Source organism: Balaenoptera borealis, assembly GCF_965194805.1.
Source record: "Balaenoptera borealis genome assembly, chromosome: 13".
In the NCBI taxonomy this organism is placed as follows: Eukaryota; Metazoa; Chordata; class Mammalia; order Artiodactyla; family Balaenopteridae; genus Balaenoptera; species Balaenoptera borealis.
The window spans coordinates 76,010,661-76,027,778 of record NC_138870.1 but is presented as its reverse complement, the minus strand read 5'-3'; the positions used below and the strand labels follow the sequence as shown (position 1 = coordinate 76,027,778).

The 17,118-nt window shown below is 37.5% G+C and overlaps 1 protein-coding gene across 12 annotated transcripts in view; it reads left to right on the top strand.

Moving 5' to 3' along the window:
- The window catches only part of ATP2B1 (ATPase plasma membrane Ca2+ transporting 1), a 129,746-nt gene that overhangs the window by 62,219 nt on the left and 50,409 nt on the right, over positions 1 to 17,118 (top strand). For 10 of the 12 annotated variants that reach the window (XM_082351797.1, XM_082351793.1, XM_082351786.1 and 7 more), the window contains exon 3: positions 5,770 to 5,967. The exons of the other annotated variants lie outside the window; for them this stretch is intronic. In XM_082351797.1, coding sequence (XP_082207923.1) covers positions 5,770 to 5,967 — 198 coding nt within the window. The remainder of the gene's footprint in view (positions 1 to 5,769; positions 5,968 to 17,118) is intronic. 12 annotated transcript variants of the gene reach the window in all.

Here is a 17,118-nt window from a genome sequence, read left to right as displayed (position 1 = left end):
TTCCATTAACAGCCTCACCACCCCCATCATAATATGTAACACACTGGCTTGTGATTAACTGATTACTTGTGAAGTCTGCCCCACCAAACTGTGAGTTCCTTGAAGGCAAGTGCCAGAGAAAGACATCCTGTCTGACTCATTTCCCCTTGTATGTTTATGCCTATCACAGTATCTGGCCCATGGTTGGCATTCAGGAACTAAGCCTAAGTTTGAATTTAGACAGTGATTCACTTAAATTTGAGGGCAGTCTCCTTTTCTTTTGAAATTGAAAATATGATGAGGGTATTAGTCTGTTTTTCAAGAAGAATGAACACAAACACAAATTTTCACATACTTTCTTGATCTGTGTGTTTTCCTGTGGCCCTCACTTAAAGAATGCAGGCTGGCTGCTGCCACCACTACCGCTACTCCACACACACACACACGCACACGCACATGCGCACACACACACACAAATACTGACATAATTTCAAGTACAGAATTTGATAAGATTGGGATGTGCTATGTAATAGCCGTGATTTTCAGTTAAATCCACCTGCTTTCTGTATTCCATTACTCTCCCCTCTTCATTTTCTAAAATTGAGACATGTTTTTATTAGCCCCAGCAGTTGGAATGCTACATTTTTTTTTTTTTTTTGCTAAAACATCAAGCTATTGATAGAATTTGCATTTTATTCCGTAATCTATCCCTTTCACACATAAAGACAGTATCCTTGAGCCATTATCTATTCATAGAATGGTAGATCCAGACCCCAAAAGCATATATTCTGAGCTGGTTTTGTTTTTTCTCTTTGTCAAGCTAACTGGGCCCTAATGAGATCAATGCCCTTGGCCTTATTGCTGCTACACTACAATCAACGGAGCCAACAGGACTAGGCAGAAGATTCTCAGTATATTTATTCATACGTTATTCTAAATGATTTGATATCATATCTCCTCCCTTTTTAAAACTAGGACCATGTAGTCTCATTACCAGTTCCAACTGCTTACCTTTTTCTCTTCCCCGAAAACTTTGCTTTCTCCCCCCTCACAGTGGAGCCTCTTCCTACACCTATAATAGGCTAACACCCACGCCCTGGATTCCATTTACTCTGGCTTCTTCAAAGGCTTTGCTCTAGATTAACTAGGCTGTGTCTCTCCTGTATCACCAGTGTGGTCTTCTCTAGTTGGTCATTTCCATTGCTAAATAACTTGCCTTAATATCTGTCACTCATCTTTAAAAAAGCAAAACGGGTTTTATTTACCCATTTTAATTCACCTTTACTGCTTTATTTTACTTTTACTGCTTTGTTTCTCTCCATTGCATCACACTCCTAGAAGAAGTTACTGTACTCATTGTTTCCACTTAACTAATTCCCATTATCTGTCAAATTCTTTCTAATCAGACTTTCTTCCATACCTCCACTGGAAGATTCCTTATCAAGGCCATCGGCCTCCATCTAGTGAAAGCCAGTTATCCATTCTCTGTCTTCATTTTACTCCACTTTTGTAACACCATTTGATATAATCAGCCATATCATCTTTTTTAAAACTCCCTTTCTGTAATAGTGCGTGTGTATGTGTATCCCCTTTTCTTCTCAGTTTTCTTTGGTGTTTTAAGAACCCTAGCTGATCTTCAAATCAAATGTTGGAGTGCTCCAAGGCTCTTGCCTCAGCCCTGCTTTCTTCTTGTCAACTTACTTTAGCTTTCTAGAAGCTCTCATTAGGCCCATGGCTCCAGAATCATCTGTATATTGAGGACTCTCTGGCTCAGATCTCTCTGTGAGTTCTGAATATGGATAACCGGCTGTCTACTAGACATTCCCGCTTCTTGTTTAATGGTGATCTCATGTTTAAATCGATAAAGCAGAACCATTAACTCCTGCCTACCTTTTTCCACCCAAATCTACAGTTCCCAAAGCCTGCCCTATCTTGGTAAATGTCTCTATCATCCATCCACTTGAGTGCATGGACAAAAAAGAATCTAGGTATCATTCTTTATCCTTCTTTTTTTCTTTCATCCACATCCACTCCTTCAGCAAGTTCTGTCTGATCTCCTTACAAGATACCTGGCAGATTCAGTGACTCTGCCTCCATTTCTTTCTTTCTTTTTTTTTTTTTTTTTTTTAATTTATTTATTTATTTGGCTGCTTTGGGTCTTTGTTGCTGCGCTCAGGCTACTCTTCGTTGCGGTGCGCAGGCTTCTCATTGCGGTGGCTTCTCTTGTGGAGCTTGGGCTCTAGGCGCATGGGCTTCAGTAGTTGTGGCTCACGGGCTCTAGAGCACAGGCTCAGCAGCTGTGGCGCATGGGCTTAGTTGCTCTGCGGCACGTTGGGATCTTCCTGGACCAGGGCTCGAACCCATGTCCCCTGCATTGGCAGGCGGTTTCTTAACCACTGTGCCACCAGGGAAGTCCTCTGCCTCCATTTCTGAACCCAGGTGCAAACTACCACCATCTCTTACTTTGTACTGCAGCGGCCTCCCAGCTGGTCTTTTCCTCCACTCTCCAACTCTTCAATTTATCCTTCAGACAATTTAAATGAAATTAGTTATCACTACCCTGCTATAAAGCCTTCTAGTGGTATCCATTGCACTTAGAATAAATGCCAGTCCTCTCTTCATACTATTTTAATTGTCTCTTTATTTATCTCCCTCCAGTATAATATAAGCTTGCTGAATGTAAGACTTGTTTTGTTCACACTGGCTTTTTAGCAAGTAGAACAGTACCTGGAAGTAGCAGATATTCAGTAAGTATCAGGAGTCAGGGGAGGGGGGACAGACTGCTGCAGAACTCTGAACTTCATTATATTTAGATTATGTGAGTTTATTATTTTACATGAATAGAAATCAGCTGTCCCCAAAATGGAGTTAAAACCTATAGTGTTCAGTCTGTAACTTGTCTTTCTCCTTACTTACCTTAACTAACTGTTGCCCTGTAGTTTATGGTTTATAAACTTTGTACCTTCTCCTTTGGTCCTCCCAAACTATCTGAGTTATACCAATAAATATTAATGCCCCCCCAACCCCAAAGGGGTTAAGTGACTTGCACAAGATTTCAGTAGGTGAATTGGAGCCTAGGTTTTCTAATTCCTAAACCAGACAGCTTTAGTGGTGCAGTGACCTAGGTGTGTGCTTGTATATGTGGTGGGAGCATAGGAAGAATTACGATAACCTTTGGATCAGCTGCTTTTTTACTTTCCTTATTCCCTCCAAGATACATTTTTAAGCGATCTTTAGCTTTATGGCTGTTCTTTTCAGCATTAACAAAATATTGGCCCCTGTTACAACCAATATAAGTTAAGATTTAATCAACTACTTTTATAGTTGCAGTGGTGATATTTAAAACTGAGGTGTTATGTGTAGTTAATGGTAGACTCTATTAAGGGTGAGTTAAACTGATAGAACCAGTATCTTCAAACATATTTCTTAGAAAGAATTGGAGACTGACACAGGGAGGGGTAACAATCTTTTTTTTTTTTTTTGCTGTAAGGGCATTAAAATATAAGACAGAACAAACCTACCCACTGTCTAATATCATCCTTTCATAAAAGAAAGGGTATTTTATTTGAAAAGCAGTAAGCACATAATTTCAGAACATCTCAAAGTATAGTTCTTTAAAACAAATACATTCTGTTTTGTGGAAAACCTCACTGCATCGATTCCCTCATCCCCCGATTAAACCACAGACTGTTGTTAACTGTTTGCAGCCAGGATTGATGAGGGGCATTGCTCTCGCCTGAAGAAACAGTGTGTGGATTCTAAGTTATAATTTGTAAGTTTCCTCTCTCATATTGTCTTTCCCCCTAGTCCTTTGTCCCCTAGTCCAGTGCAGTCCTTCACTGCCTTTCTATCCATTGACTCTGACTCAAAGCCTAGAGCTCTGTGGAAGCTTTCAGTTGATGACTTTTGTCATCAGAAATCTAAGATGCTTTTTGAACTGCCTAGTGTGGACCCGACTGTGCTACAGTTGCTTGTGAAAACATTCTCTGGAAGCTTTTTGGAGTCTTTAACAAGTAAATAAGTAATTAATAAATAAAAAACCAAAGTAAATAATTACTTTAAGATCTGTATATTCATCTCTCATTGTTGTAATAATGAACTTCCTTTGTTTTCTCTCTTCTGCTCTTTGCCCACCTCTGCATCCAGAGTAATAGCTGAAACACTTAAAGCCGAGAGCCTTACAGCGATCTGCTGTTTCCCTGTCTTCTTCCTTTGCTGTTCTCTTAGAATGAATTCTTGCCAAAAAATAAAGAGTTGAGGTTAAATGGATTATAAATTTAAATTTATAATGATAAATGAAAAGTCATGTCATCCTGGTATCTCTGTCCTCTTCTTCAGTGTTCTTTTCCTTTTTTAAAAAGAATTATTTATTTATTTTTGGCTGCGTTGGGTCTTTGCTGCTCCACGCGGGCTTTTCTCTAGTTGTGGCAAGTGGGGGCTGCTCTTTGTTGCGGTGCACGGGCTTCTCACTGCAGTGGCTTCTCGTTGCAGAGCACGGGCTCTAGGCACGCAGGCTTCAGTAGCTGTGGCACACGGGCTCAGTAGTTGTGGCTCGCAGGCTCTAGAGTGCAGGCTCAGTAGTTGTGGCGCACAGGCTTAGTTGCTCCGTGGCATGTGGGATCTTCCCGGGCCACAGCTCGAACCTGTGTCCCCTGCATTGGCAGGTGGATTCTTAACCACTGCGCCACCAGGGAAGTCCCTTCTTCAGTGTTCTTAAACTAAGGAAAAATGTCATTTGTCACTGCTGCCTGTGTTTTCATAGTCCCACAATAATGTAAATATGTACATGCTTTGCATTAGCTAGTTGGGATATATCTAGGCTCGACAGGATCAGCAGGATTAAATTAGAGAAGGACTTGCTTGGTAGGGTGAAGGAAAGGCAAATTTGATCATCCAGCTCTCTCTTAACCTTTTGCTTCATAGCTTTCTAATTCCATGCTCCAGGCAATAAATAGTATGTCCTACAAGGTACCTTTTCCTTTACAGTGATGGTCAGTCAATAGCACTACCTGTTTCTTTAACTGGAAATAAATCGTAAAAAGTAAACTTGAAGGAAAGGTCATCCTAAGTCTCCTGTTTTTTTTTGTGACTTGCAAATCTTTTATCAATTGAAGTATAATAGACCTTTTTTTTTTTTTTTTTTGGACTGTGCCACGCCTTACAGGATCTTAGTTCCCCAACCAGAGATTGAACCTGGGCCCTGGCAGTGAAAGTCCTAACCACTGGACTGCCAGGGAATTCCCTATAACAGACCTTTTAGACTAGAAGTTTTAGAGCTTACAGTAGATGAACTTTTCATTGTTTTTCAGCAAATAAGAATGAAAATAAAAGACTTTTACTTATTAAGTTAACCAAGATGCAATAAGTAAATCAAATAAATATCTTTATATACTTCCCCACTTTTGGAGGAAAAATATCATAAGTAAAGGTCAGGGAAATGTTTAATTCCAATATAAAACCATCAAACTCATATCATTTCTGGTCTCTAGCAGTCTATAAGATGGTGTAAGACAGTATGATCAAAAACCAGCAGTTTGGAAAAGTGGAAATTCTTAGTTCAACCTTGTGTCATCTACTTAAAATGTTCTCTTAAAGCATTGCACATATTTTTTGGTGATTTAAATTATGTACACTTAGTCTAACTCATGAGAATAAACCATTCTGATAGGGTCTTATGAATTGTGTCTAAATGTAACGAATCTAAAGTGTAGAGAATGAATGTGTTTTGAATAAAATATTTTCATTTGTAAGTAGTAAAACTGTTCACTTAAATTTATTTCTTTTTATTAGGTTTAAGTGGAAACCCTGCAGATATAGAGAGAAGAGAAGCTGTATTTGGAAAGAATTTTATACCTCCTAAAAAGCCAAAAACCTTTCTTCAATTAGTATGGGAAGCATTACAAGATGTCACTTTAATTATATTAGAAATTGCAGCCATAGTATCCTTGGGCCTTTCTTTTTATCAGCCTCCAGAAGGGGATAATGCACGTAAGTAAATTGGGCGGGGAGAGGGAAGACTCTTACGTGTGATGCTAAGTTCAGTGCATTTGCTTACTTAATACATAATAACAATAGCAGGCCAGCTTCTATTAACTGCTTGGTACTGGATATCGTTCTAATAGTGCTTTTAATAGTTCTTTAAATATATTACCTCAGATAATTTTCCCAGTAACCCTATAAGATAGACAGTGTCACCTCCATTTTACAAGTGAGACACAGAGGTTAAGTAACCTACCCGTGTATGCATATGCTGTGTCTGGCAAAGCACTAAGCCATATATATGATGTGTTATATGTCATCATGATTTTTAAGTTCTTTAGAACACTATTGTGAAGTAATTAGTTTTTAATTTGGGGTGTTTTTTTTTAATCTTTTGGAAAATCATTATGAAAGCAAAAATTTATTCTTTTCCCTAATCTATTACTTTTCAAGTTCTCAAAATGTTATATATATTTTGTTATATACATGATTTGGATAATTTCCTTGCCATCTTAGAAATGTTTATGCTACAAAGTATTCTGACCAGTGGAAAAATATAGAATGGTAACTCTGCTTTAACCTATAACTGCACATGATTTTGTTTTTCTCTCATCTTTCTATGTCCTTCATTTCTCTCTTTTTTTTTCTTTTGCTGCGTTGGGTCTTCGTTGCTGCGCACGGGCTTTCTCTAGTTGCATAGAGCAGGGGCTACTGTTTGTTGTGGTGCACAGGCTTCTCATTGCAGTGGCTTCTCTTGTTGCGGAGCATGGGCTCTAGGGTGCGCGGGCTTCAGTAGTTGTGGCACGCGGGCTCTAGAGTACAGGCTCAGTAGTTGTGGCGCACCAGCTTAGTTGCTTCGCGGCATGTGGGATCTTCCTGGACCAGGGATTGAACCCATGTCCCCTGCATTGGCAGGCGGATTCTTAACCACTGTGCCACCAGGGAAGTACCCCTTCATTTCTCTTTTAAATTTCTTCTTCTTTTTCCTTAAAACAAATTATTTAAAATGGGTATTTCCAACATTACACTCTATAACTGCCTGGAGATCTAGCTTGGGTTTTGGTCACTATATTTAAGTAGCTATAGAGTGAACCATTAGTATTTTATATATCAGAAGAGTGATTCACCAAAATATTTTTGTTTGTGAAAGCTTCATTCTTCTGCCTTTCAAGTTATGAAGAGTTTAATAAATATTTGCTAACTCTGAAAGTTGCCTTAGGTAATCATTTAAAGTAATTCTTTCAAAGGTATGCCTAGAGCTCATGTGAGAGAGAACTTTTGGCGGGGGCGGGCGGGAGGAGGTAGTGGGTCACAGCATAAGCGAGTGGATCTGAGGCTGAAGTCTGTGGAGATCAGGATTTCTCAGAGGGGCACTGTTGACATTTTGCACCAGAACATTCATTGTCACCTTGGCAACCAAGAGTATCTCCAGAGGTAGCCAGGTATCCTATGGGGGGGGGGGGGGCAAAATTACCTGCAGTTGAGAATCACTGATGTAGATAAGAAAGGATTTAGGCAATATTCTTGTCAGTATTGAGCCAAATTATTTTTTAAACTTTTATTTATTAAATAAGCGGTACATGTTTTGCTGTTGAAAAATTAGGGGGGGAAATGACAATTCAAAGGAAATCATATTTACTGAAAATCCCACTTTTTAGAGGTTATCATTTCGATATATATCCTCTGAGATTTTTTAAATGTTTTTGTGTATGTGTCTGTGGTGCTCATGTATATGTATGTGTGCACAAGTGGGTGGGTGTGAGGATGTGTAAGTGTGTGTGTCTTTTCGTCTGGAAAGGGAGGTGATACCATGTTTAGCAACATGCAGTTAAATTCTTTACTGCTTGGTTTATCCAACTGTCATTATAGAATACTGGGAATTGGTGTTCTAGACTTGAATGCGTTAGCAGATGATTAAAAACTTTTTACTTTTAACATTTTTTCCCAAGACTATAAGAAAACTGAAGAAAAATATTTTCAGTGGGAGTAGGTTCTTACTAACAGGATCTGGGCAAATCTTGGAATTCAGACTGCTTCATTTGTAGGATATAGTGACAGGCCCTTTTTCATATTTGCTTAAGGAGATAACTGGTATTGGATCCAACTGAGAAGATAATCTAGAGTTGTTGGTGTCTTAAGGCCCTTAAAGAGGCTCAAAATGTACCAGAAGGTGTTAATAAACCATATAAAGGTATTTTTGCTCCATGGTAAAAGTTATTTAGTGTTTGTATTTTTTTAAAAAACACTTATTAGTATATTTCATGTATCTTTTCATCATGTTATGTTTAACACTAAGAAGTGGATACTTGCTTAAAAGGAAATCCATTAATTGTTAATCTATAGTCATAGAAATCCAAATTATCAAAATTTCTTACTAGTACTGTTTAGTGTGAAAATAAGCACTATAACCCACATAAATCTATAGTCACTGTATACAACTAGTGGTTCTCAAACTCTTTGGTCTCAGAACCCTTTTACACTCTCTAAGTATTGAGAACTCCAAAGAGGTTTTGATTATGTGAGTTATATCTGTAGGTATTTACTGTATTCTAAATTAAAACTGAGAAATTTAAAAATATTTATCAGTGCATTTAAAAATAATAAATATTATAATATATAATTATAATTACTATAATTAATTATTAATGAAGTTTGAAATGAAATAATGAAGAGTAGTGGTGTTTGTAATGTCATTGTATCTCATTGAGGTCTGGCTTAATTGAAGATAACTGGATTCTCATCTGCTTCTGCATTCATTTTGTTGTATTTAGCACATGTAATGTAGTCTTTGGAAAGTTTCACTATACATTCATGAAATATGAGGCAAAATAGCATCTTAGTGTTATTCTAAAAATAGTTTTGACCTCGAGGATCCCCCTGGAGCTCCTAAACAACACTTTGAGAACCACTTTTCTATGCTATTAATATATCACTTGATATACCACCCTAGAATCACGTAGGGGATTTTAGAATGGCATATTTGCCCTGTGTTAGAGAGCATAGGCTGAATTTAGATGGTGTGTACCTCTCAGGCGAATATATTTACAAGGGAGCACCTTTAGTAAAAATCAATTTTTATTATTGTATTTACACTTGGACTTTACTGAAAACATTATTAAAATACTTTTTTTTTTCCATGTATAATTGGTAAACTACAGTCCTTTCCTAACTTTGATTTTGAGATTACTTTCTTTTTCCCCTGCAGCTCCCTTAAAAATTTGTAATGGTCATCAGTAGGAAAAAGATTCAGTTTCTAGAAATACTTTAATACTGTCTATTTCAAGATCATTCTAACTTTATCTGTGTAATATAAAGTAGAACTATATATGAAATGAAATATGTCACTAACTTGTTTCACACTCTTCTTTTGAAATATTCAGTAGTTTAGTTATAAATACATATGCATGTGAGATTTAAAGCTGAAAATTAAATAATTGTCTCACAATTCCTTTCCCTTAACCTCTGTTACATTGTCTTTAAACTTTTTTGGTTATTTAGCCTATAAAGAAAAGATATGAGCGCACATCTCCAAATGATGCATTTATGTATTTATGAATTATATATATTTAAAGTTATTTATACTGTGAGCATTTTAAAACACATACACAAATAGAAATTAAAGATTAAAAAGGTGAACGTTTAAATTTTTGATTTTTAGTAGCCTTAAAACATCCTTATTGGGCTTCCCTGGTGGCGCAGTGGGTGAGAATCTGCCCGCCAATGCAGGCGACACGGGTTCGAGCCCTGGTCTGGGAAGATCCCACACGCCGAGGAGCAACTAGGCCCGTGAGCCCCAACTACTGAGCCTGCGTGTCTGGGGCACAGGCCGCAACAGTGAAAGGCCCACGCGCCGTGATGAAGAGTGGCCCCTGCTTGCCACAACTAGAGAAAGCCCTTGCACAGAAACGAAGACCCAACACAGCCATAAATAAATAAATAAATAAATAAATAAAATTTTTTTAAAACCATCATTATTAATAGCATGATTGAATATACATTATTATATTTTATAATCTTGATTTAGCCTGATTTGGGTCTAAGTTTGTTTTCTTTCAGAACTTGGTTTTAATATCTCTCATAGCTGGAAAAAACTCAACATTAGGTAAATCCAAGTGGAAGATTTTAGTGTACTCACTAAATCATGATACTTATTTTCACTTCCATCCACCAGTTATGTAAAAGTTTTTCTTGAAATATGATTGGTAAATTTCATCTTCTGATATGAGTCTGTCATTCTTGCACACTATTAAAAAGTATTGCTTTTCCTTTTCAATCTGCAGCAAGGGAATCCCCTGCCATCACTTGATTTTAATTTAATTTAATATATTTTTAACTGTGTTTTATTTTATTTATTTTTTAATTGTATTTTATTTTATTTTTTGACCATACGGTGCAAGCATGTGGGATCTTAGTTCCCTGACCAGGGATCAAACCCGCACCCCCTGCAGTGAAAGTGCAGAGTCTTAATCACTGAACCACCAGGGAAGTCCCAAGTATTGCATTTTTATATTTTTAACCAGTAAGACCACTGTAGTGCTTTATTTGGAAGATAATATTTTAGCACTGCCTCAAGGTTGGTGAAAGTGGTCAATATAGTATTTCAACCTTCATCTGTTCTTGAGTTCAGACTTGCTTTATGTAATTCAGAGAGCAAATCTCTGATATTCTGGGCAGGGCGAGAGGTAAGGGGAAGCTGTCTTTACAGCTTCTACTATTTAAAATAATGTAAACCATAGATTCACTTAACTGGTTATTGTATGCAATGATACATAGTTATTTCTTCAGCTTGAAAATAAATAGAAGTTTTAGTATTTGGATGGCGGGGCCAGCACTCTCAGTAGATCATCTAGCCATCTCCTTTGGAGAACATGCTTTATACCCATTGGTGGCTGAATTCTGCTGATCTTCACAGGGATATTTTTTGTGATTGTTCACATCATGCCCATTTGATGAGGATGGTGATTGTTCCATTTCACGCAAATTGATTTTTCTCCAGCTTCTGTCTTCTCCCCCTTTATCTGTCCCACATACCTCTCCCTGATTCATCTTTATTCAGCACCCTTGCACCTCAAGTCCTCTCTTCAGTTCATGCTCACTATTCTGGAATATGCTTTAATCATTTCTAGCGTCATTGGTTTACTCATTATTTTCTTGTGAATAATCCATTTCCTGTTCTGCATTTCCTAAGAGAACCATTGACTTTCAGAGATTTTAGCTCAACGCTCAGTAAGAAAGAACTTTACATAGGAACAAAGAAGAACATACTCCTTCATGTGAATTTAAAACTAACCAAAGTAAGCTTTCAAAAAACAGTTCACCTTTACTACATGTATATGCTTTTCTGTTTTGTTCTGTTTCATTTTTCAAAATTCTGGTCATGAGCCACTGAATTGATTTTATTTTATTTTATTTATTTATTTTAAAAACAACTTTATTGGAGTATAATTGCTTTAGAGTGGTGTGTTAGTTTCTGCTTTATAACAAAGTGAATCAGCTATACATATACATATATCCCCATATCTCCTCCCTCTTGCATCTCCCTCCCACCCTCCCTATTCCCACCCCTCTAGGTGGTCACGAAGCACTGAGCTGATCTCCCTGTGCTAGGTGACTGCTTCCCACTAGCTAGCTATTTTACATTTGGTAGTGTATATATGTCAATGCCACTCTCTCACTTTGTCCCAGCTTCCCCTTCCCCCTCCCTGTGTCCTCAAGTCCATTCTCTACGTCTGCGTCTTTATTCCTGTCCTGCCTCTAGGGTCTTCAGAACCATTTTCTTACATTCCATATGTATGTGTTAGCATACGGTATTTGTTTTTCTCTTTCTGGCTTACTTCACTCTGTATGACAGACTCTAGGTCCATCCACCTCACTACAAATAACTCAATTTTACTTCTTTTTATGGCTGAGTAATATTCCATTGTATATATGTGCCAGATCTTCATTATCCAGTCATCTGTTGATGGACACTTAGGTCGCTTCCATGTCCTGGCTATTGTAAATAGAGCTGCAATGAACATTGTGGTACATGACTCTTTTGAATTATGGTTTTCTCAGGGTACATGCCCAGTAGTGGGATTGTTGGGTCGTATGGTAGTTCTATTTTTAGTTTTTTAAGGAACGTCCTTACTGTCCTCCATAGTGGCTGTATCAGTTTATATTTCCACCAGCAGTGTAAGAGGATTCCCTTTTCTCCACACCCTCTCCAGCATTTATTGTTTGTAGATTTTTTGATGATGGCCATTCTGACTGGTGTGAGGTGATACCTCATTGTAGTTTTTATTTGCATTTCTCTAATGATTACTGATGTTGAGCATCCTTTCATGTGTTGGCAATCTGTGTATCTTCTTTGGAGAAATGTCTATTTAGGTCTTCTGCCCATTTGTGGATAGGGTTGTTTGTTTTTTTGATATTGAGCTGCATGAGATGCTTATAAACTTTGGAGATTAATCCTTTGTCAGTTGCTTCATTTGCAAATATTTTCTCCCATTCTGAGGGTTGTCTTTTGGTCTTGTTTATGGTTTCCTTTGCTGTGCAAAAACTTTTAAGTTTCATTAGGTCCCATTTGTTTATTTTTGTTTTTATTTCCATTTCTCTAGGAGGTGGGTCAAAAAGGATCTTGCTGTGATTTATGTCAGCGTGTTCTGCCTGTGTTTTCCTCGAAGAGTTTTATGGTGTCTGGCCTTACATGTAGGTCTTTAATCCATTTTTAGTTTATTTTTGTGTATGGTGTTAGGGAGTGTTCTAATTTCATTCTTTTCCATGTAGCTGTCCAGTTTTCCCAGCACCACTTATTGAAGAAGCTGTCTTTTCTCCATTGTATATTCTTGCCTCCTTTATCAAAGATAAGGTGACCATATGTGTGTGCGTTTATCTCTGGGCTTCCTATCCTGTTCCATTGATCTATATTTCTGTCTTTGTGCCAGTACCATCCTGTCTTGATTATTGTAGCTTTGTAGTATAGTCTGAAGTCAGGGAGCCTGATTCCTCCAGCTCCGTTTTTCTTTCTCAAGATTGCTTTGGCTATTCGGGGTCTTTTGTGTTTCCATACAAATTGTGAAATTTTTTGCTCTACTTCTGTGTAAAATGCCATTGGTAGTTTGATAGGGATTGCATTGAATCTGTAGATTGCTTTGGGTAGTATTTTCACAATGTTGATTCTTCCAACCCAAGAACATGGTATATCTCTCCATCTGTTTGTATCATCTTTAATTTCTTTCATCAGTATCTTATGGTTTTCTGCATACAGGTCTTTTGTCTCCTTAGGTAGGTTTATTCCTAGGTATTTATTCTTTTTGTTGCAATGGTAAATGGGAGTGTTTCCTTAATTTCTCTTTCAGATTTTTCATCATTAGTGTATAGGAATGCAAGAGATTTCTGTGCATTAATTTTGTATCCTGCTACTTTACCAAATTCATTGATTAGCTCTAGTAGTTTTCTGGTAGCATCTTTAGGATTCTCTGTGTATAGTATCATGTCATCTGCAAACAGTGACAGCTTAACTTCTTCTTTTCCGACTTGGATTCCTTTTATTTCTTTTTCTTCTCTGATTGCTGTGACTAGAACTTCCAAAACTATGTTGAATAATAGTGGTGAGAGTGGACAACCTTGTCTTGTTCCTGATCTTAGAGGAAATGGTTTCAGTTTTTCACCATTGAGAACAATGTTGGCTGTGGGTTTGTCATATACGGCCTTTATTATGATGCGGTAAGTTCCCTCTGTCCCTACTTTCTGGAGGGTTTTTATCATAAATGGGTGTTGAATTTTGTTGAAAGCTTTTTCTGCATCTATTGAGATGATCATATGGTTTTTCTCCTTCAATTTGTTAATATGGTTTATCACATTGATTTGCATATATTGAAGAATCCTTGCATTCCTGGGATAAACCCCACTTGATCATGGTGTATGATCCTTCTAATGTGCTGTTGGATTCTGTTTGCTAGTATTTTGTTGAGGATTTTTGCATCTATGTTCATCAGTGATATTGGCCTGTACTTTTCTTTCTTTGTGACATCTTTGTCTGGTTTTGGTATCAGGGTGATGGTGGCCTCGTAGAATGAGTTTGGGAGCGTTCCTCTCTCTGCTATATTTTGGAAGAGTTTGAGAAGGATAGGTGTTAGCTCTTCTCTAAATGTTTGAAAGAATTCGCCTGTGAAGCCATCTGGTCCTGGGCTTTTGTTGGAAGATTTTTAATCACAGTTTCAATTTCAGTGCTTGTGATTGGTCTGTTTATATTTTCTATTTCTTCCTGGTTCAGTCTTGGAAGGTTGTGCTTTTCTAAGAATTTGTGCATTTCTTCCAGGTTGTCCATTTTATTGGCATAGGGTTGCTTGTAATAATCTCTCATGATCCTTTGTATTTCTGCAGTGTCAGTTGTTACCTCTCCTTTTTCATTTCTAATTCTATTGAGTTGAGTCTTCTCCCTTTTTTTCTTGATGAGTCTGGCTAATGGTTTATCAATTTTGTTTATCTTGTCAAAGAACCAGCCATTAGTTTTATTGATCTTTGCTATTGTTTCCTTCATTTCTTTTTCATTTATTTCTGATCTCATCTTTATGATTTCTTTCCTTCTGCTAACTTTGGGGTGTTTTTGTTCTTCTTTCTCTAACTGCTTTAGGTGTAAGGTTAGGTTGTTTATTTGAGATGTTTCTTGTTTCTTGAGGTAGGATTGTATTGCTATAAACTTCCCTCTTTGAACTGCTTTTGCTGCATCCCATAGGTTTTGAGTCGTCGTGTTTTCATTGTCATTTTTTTCTAGGTATTTTTTGATTTCCTCTTTGATTTCTTCAGTGATCTCTTGGTTATTTAGTAGTGTATTGTTTAGCCTCCATGTGTTTGTATTTTTTACAGATTTTTTCCTGTAATTGATACCTAGTCTCATAGCATTGTGTTCGGAAAAGATACTTTATACGATTTCTATTTTCTTAAATTTACCTTGATTTGTGACCCAAGATATGAGCTATCCTGGAGAATGTTCCATGAGCACTTGAGAAGAAAGTGTATTCTGTTGTTTTTGGATGGAATGTCCTATAAATATCAATTAAGTCCATCTTGTTTAATGTATCATTTAAAGCTTGTGTTTCCTTTTTTAATTCATTTTGTATGATCTGTCCATTGGTGAAAGTGGGGTGTTGAAGTCCTCTACTACGATTGTGTTATTGTCAATTTCCCCTTTTATGGCTGTTAGCGTTTGCCTTATGTATTGAGCTGCTCCTATGTTTGGTGCATAAATATTTACAATTGTTATATCATTCTCTTGGATTGATCCTTTGATCATTATGTAGTGTCCTTCTTAGTCTCTTGTAATAGTCTATTTTAAAGTCTATTTTGTTTGATATGAGAATTACTACTCCAGCTTTCTTTAATTTCCATTTGCATGGAATATCTTTTTCCAACCCCTCACTTTCAGTCTGTATGTGTCCCTATGTCTGAAGTGGGTCTCTTGTAGACAGCATATACATGGGTCTTGTTTTTGTATCCATTCAGCTAGTCTGTGTCTTTTGGTGGGAGCATTTAATCCATTTACGTTTAAGGTAGTTAGCGATATGTATGTTCCTATTACCATTTTCTTAGTTGTTTTGGGCTTATTATTGTAGGTCTTTTCCTTCTCTTGTGCTTCCTGCCTAGAGAAGTCCCTTTAGCATTTGTTGTAAAGCTGGTTTGGTGGTGCTGAATTCTCTTATCTTTTGCTTGTCTGTAAAGGTTTTAATTTCTCCATCCAATCTGAATGTGATCCTTGCTGGGTAGAGTAATCCTGGCTGTAGGTTTTTCCCTTTCATCCCTTTAAATATGTCCTGCCACTCCTTTCTGGCTTGCAGAGTTTCTGCTGAAAGATCAGTTGTTAACCTTATGGGGATTCCTTTGTTTGTTAATTTTTGTTTTTCCCTTGCTGCTTTTAATATTTTTTCTTTGTATTTAATTTTTGATAGTTTGATTAATATGTGTCTTGGCGTGTTTCTCCTTGGATTTATCCTGTATGGGACTCTTTGCACTTCCTGGACTTGATTGACTATTTCCTTTCCCACATTAGGGAAGTTTTCAGCTATAATCTTTTCAAATATTTTCTCTTTCCCTTTCTTTTTTCTCTTTTTCTTCTGGTACCCCTATAATTTGAATGTTGGTGCGTTTAATGTTGTCCCAGAGGTCTCTGAGACTGTCCTCCATTCTTTTCATTCTTTTTTCTTTATTCTGCTCTGTAGCAGTTATTTCCACTATTTTATCTTACAGGTCACTTATCCGTTCTTCTGCATCAGTTATTCTGCTATTGATTCCTTCTAGAGAATTTTCAATTTCATTTATTGTGTTGTTCATCATTGTTTGTTTGCTCTTTCGTTCTTCTAGGTCCTTGTTAAACGTTTCTTTTATTTTCTCCATTCTATTTCCAAGATTTTGGATCATTACTCTGAACTCCTTTTCAGGTAGACTGCTTATTTCCTGTTCATTTGTTTGGCCTGTTGGATTTTTACCTTGCTCCCTCATCTGCTGTGTGTTTCTCTGTCTCCTCATTTTGCTTAACTTACTGTGTTTGGGGTCTCCTTTTCACAGGCTGCAGGTTCATACTTCCCGTTGTTTTTGGTGTCTGCCCCCAGTGGCTAAGGTTGGTTCAGTGGGTTGTGTAGGCTTCCTGGTGGAGGGGACTGGTGCCTGTGTTCTGGTGGATGAAGCTGGATCTTGTCTTTCTGGTGGGCAGGACTGCATCCGGTGGTGTGTTTTGGGGTGTCTGTGACCTTATTGTGATATTAGGCAGCCTGTCTGCTAATGGGTGCGGTTGTGTTCCTGTCTTGCTCATTGTTTGGCATAGGATGTCCAGCACTATAGTTTGCTGGTCGTTGAGTGGAGCTGGGTCTTAGAGTTGAGATCGAGATCTCTGGTAGAGCTTTCGCTGTTTGACATTAGGTGGAGCCGGGAGGTCTGTGGTGCACCAGTGTCCTGAACTTGGCTCTCCCACCTCAGAGGCTCAGGCCTGACACCCGGCCAGAGCACCAAGACCCTGTCAGCCACACGGCTCAGAAGAAAAGGGAGAAAAAAAGAAAGAAAGAAAAATAAAATAAAGTTATTAAAATTAAAAAAAAATTACTAAAAGTACAAAAAGAATTAAAAAGTAATAAAAAAAGAAAGAAGAGAGCAACCAAACCAAAAAACAAATCCACCAATGATAAC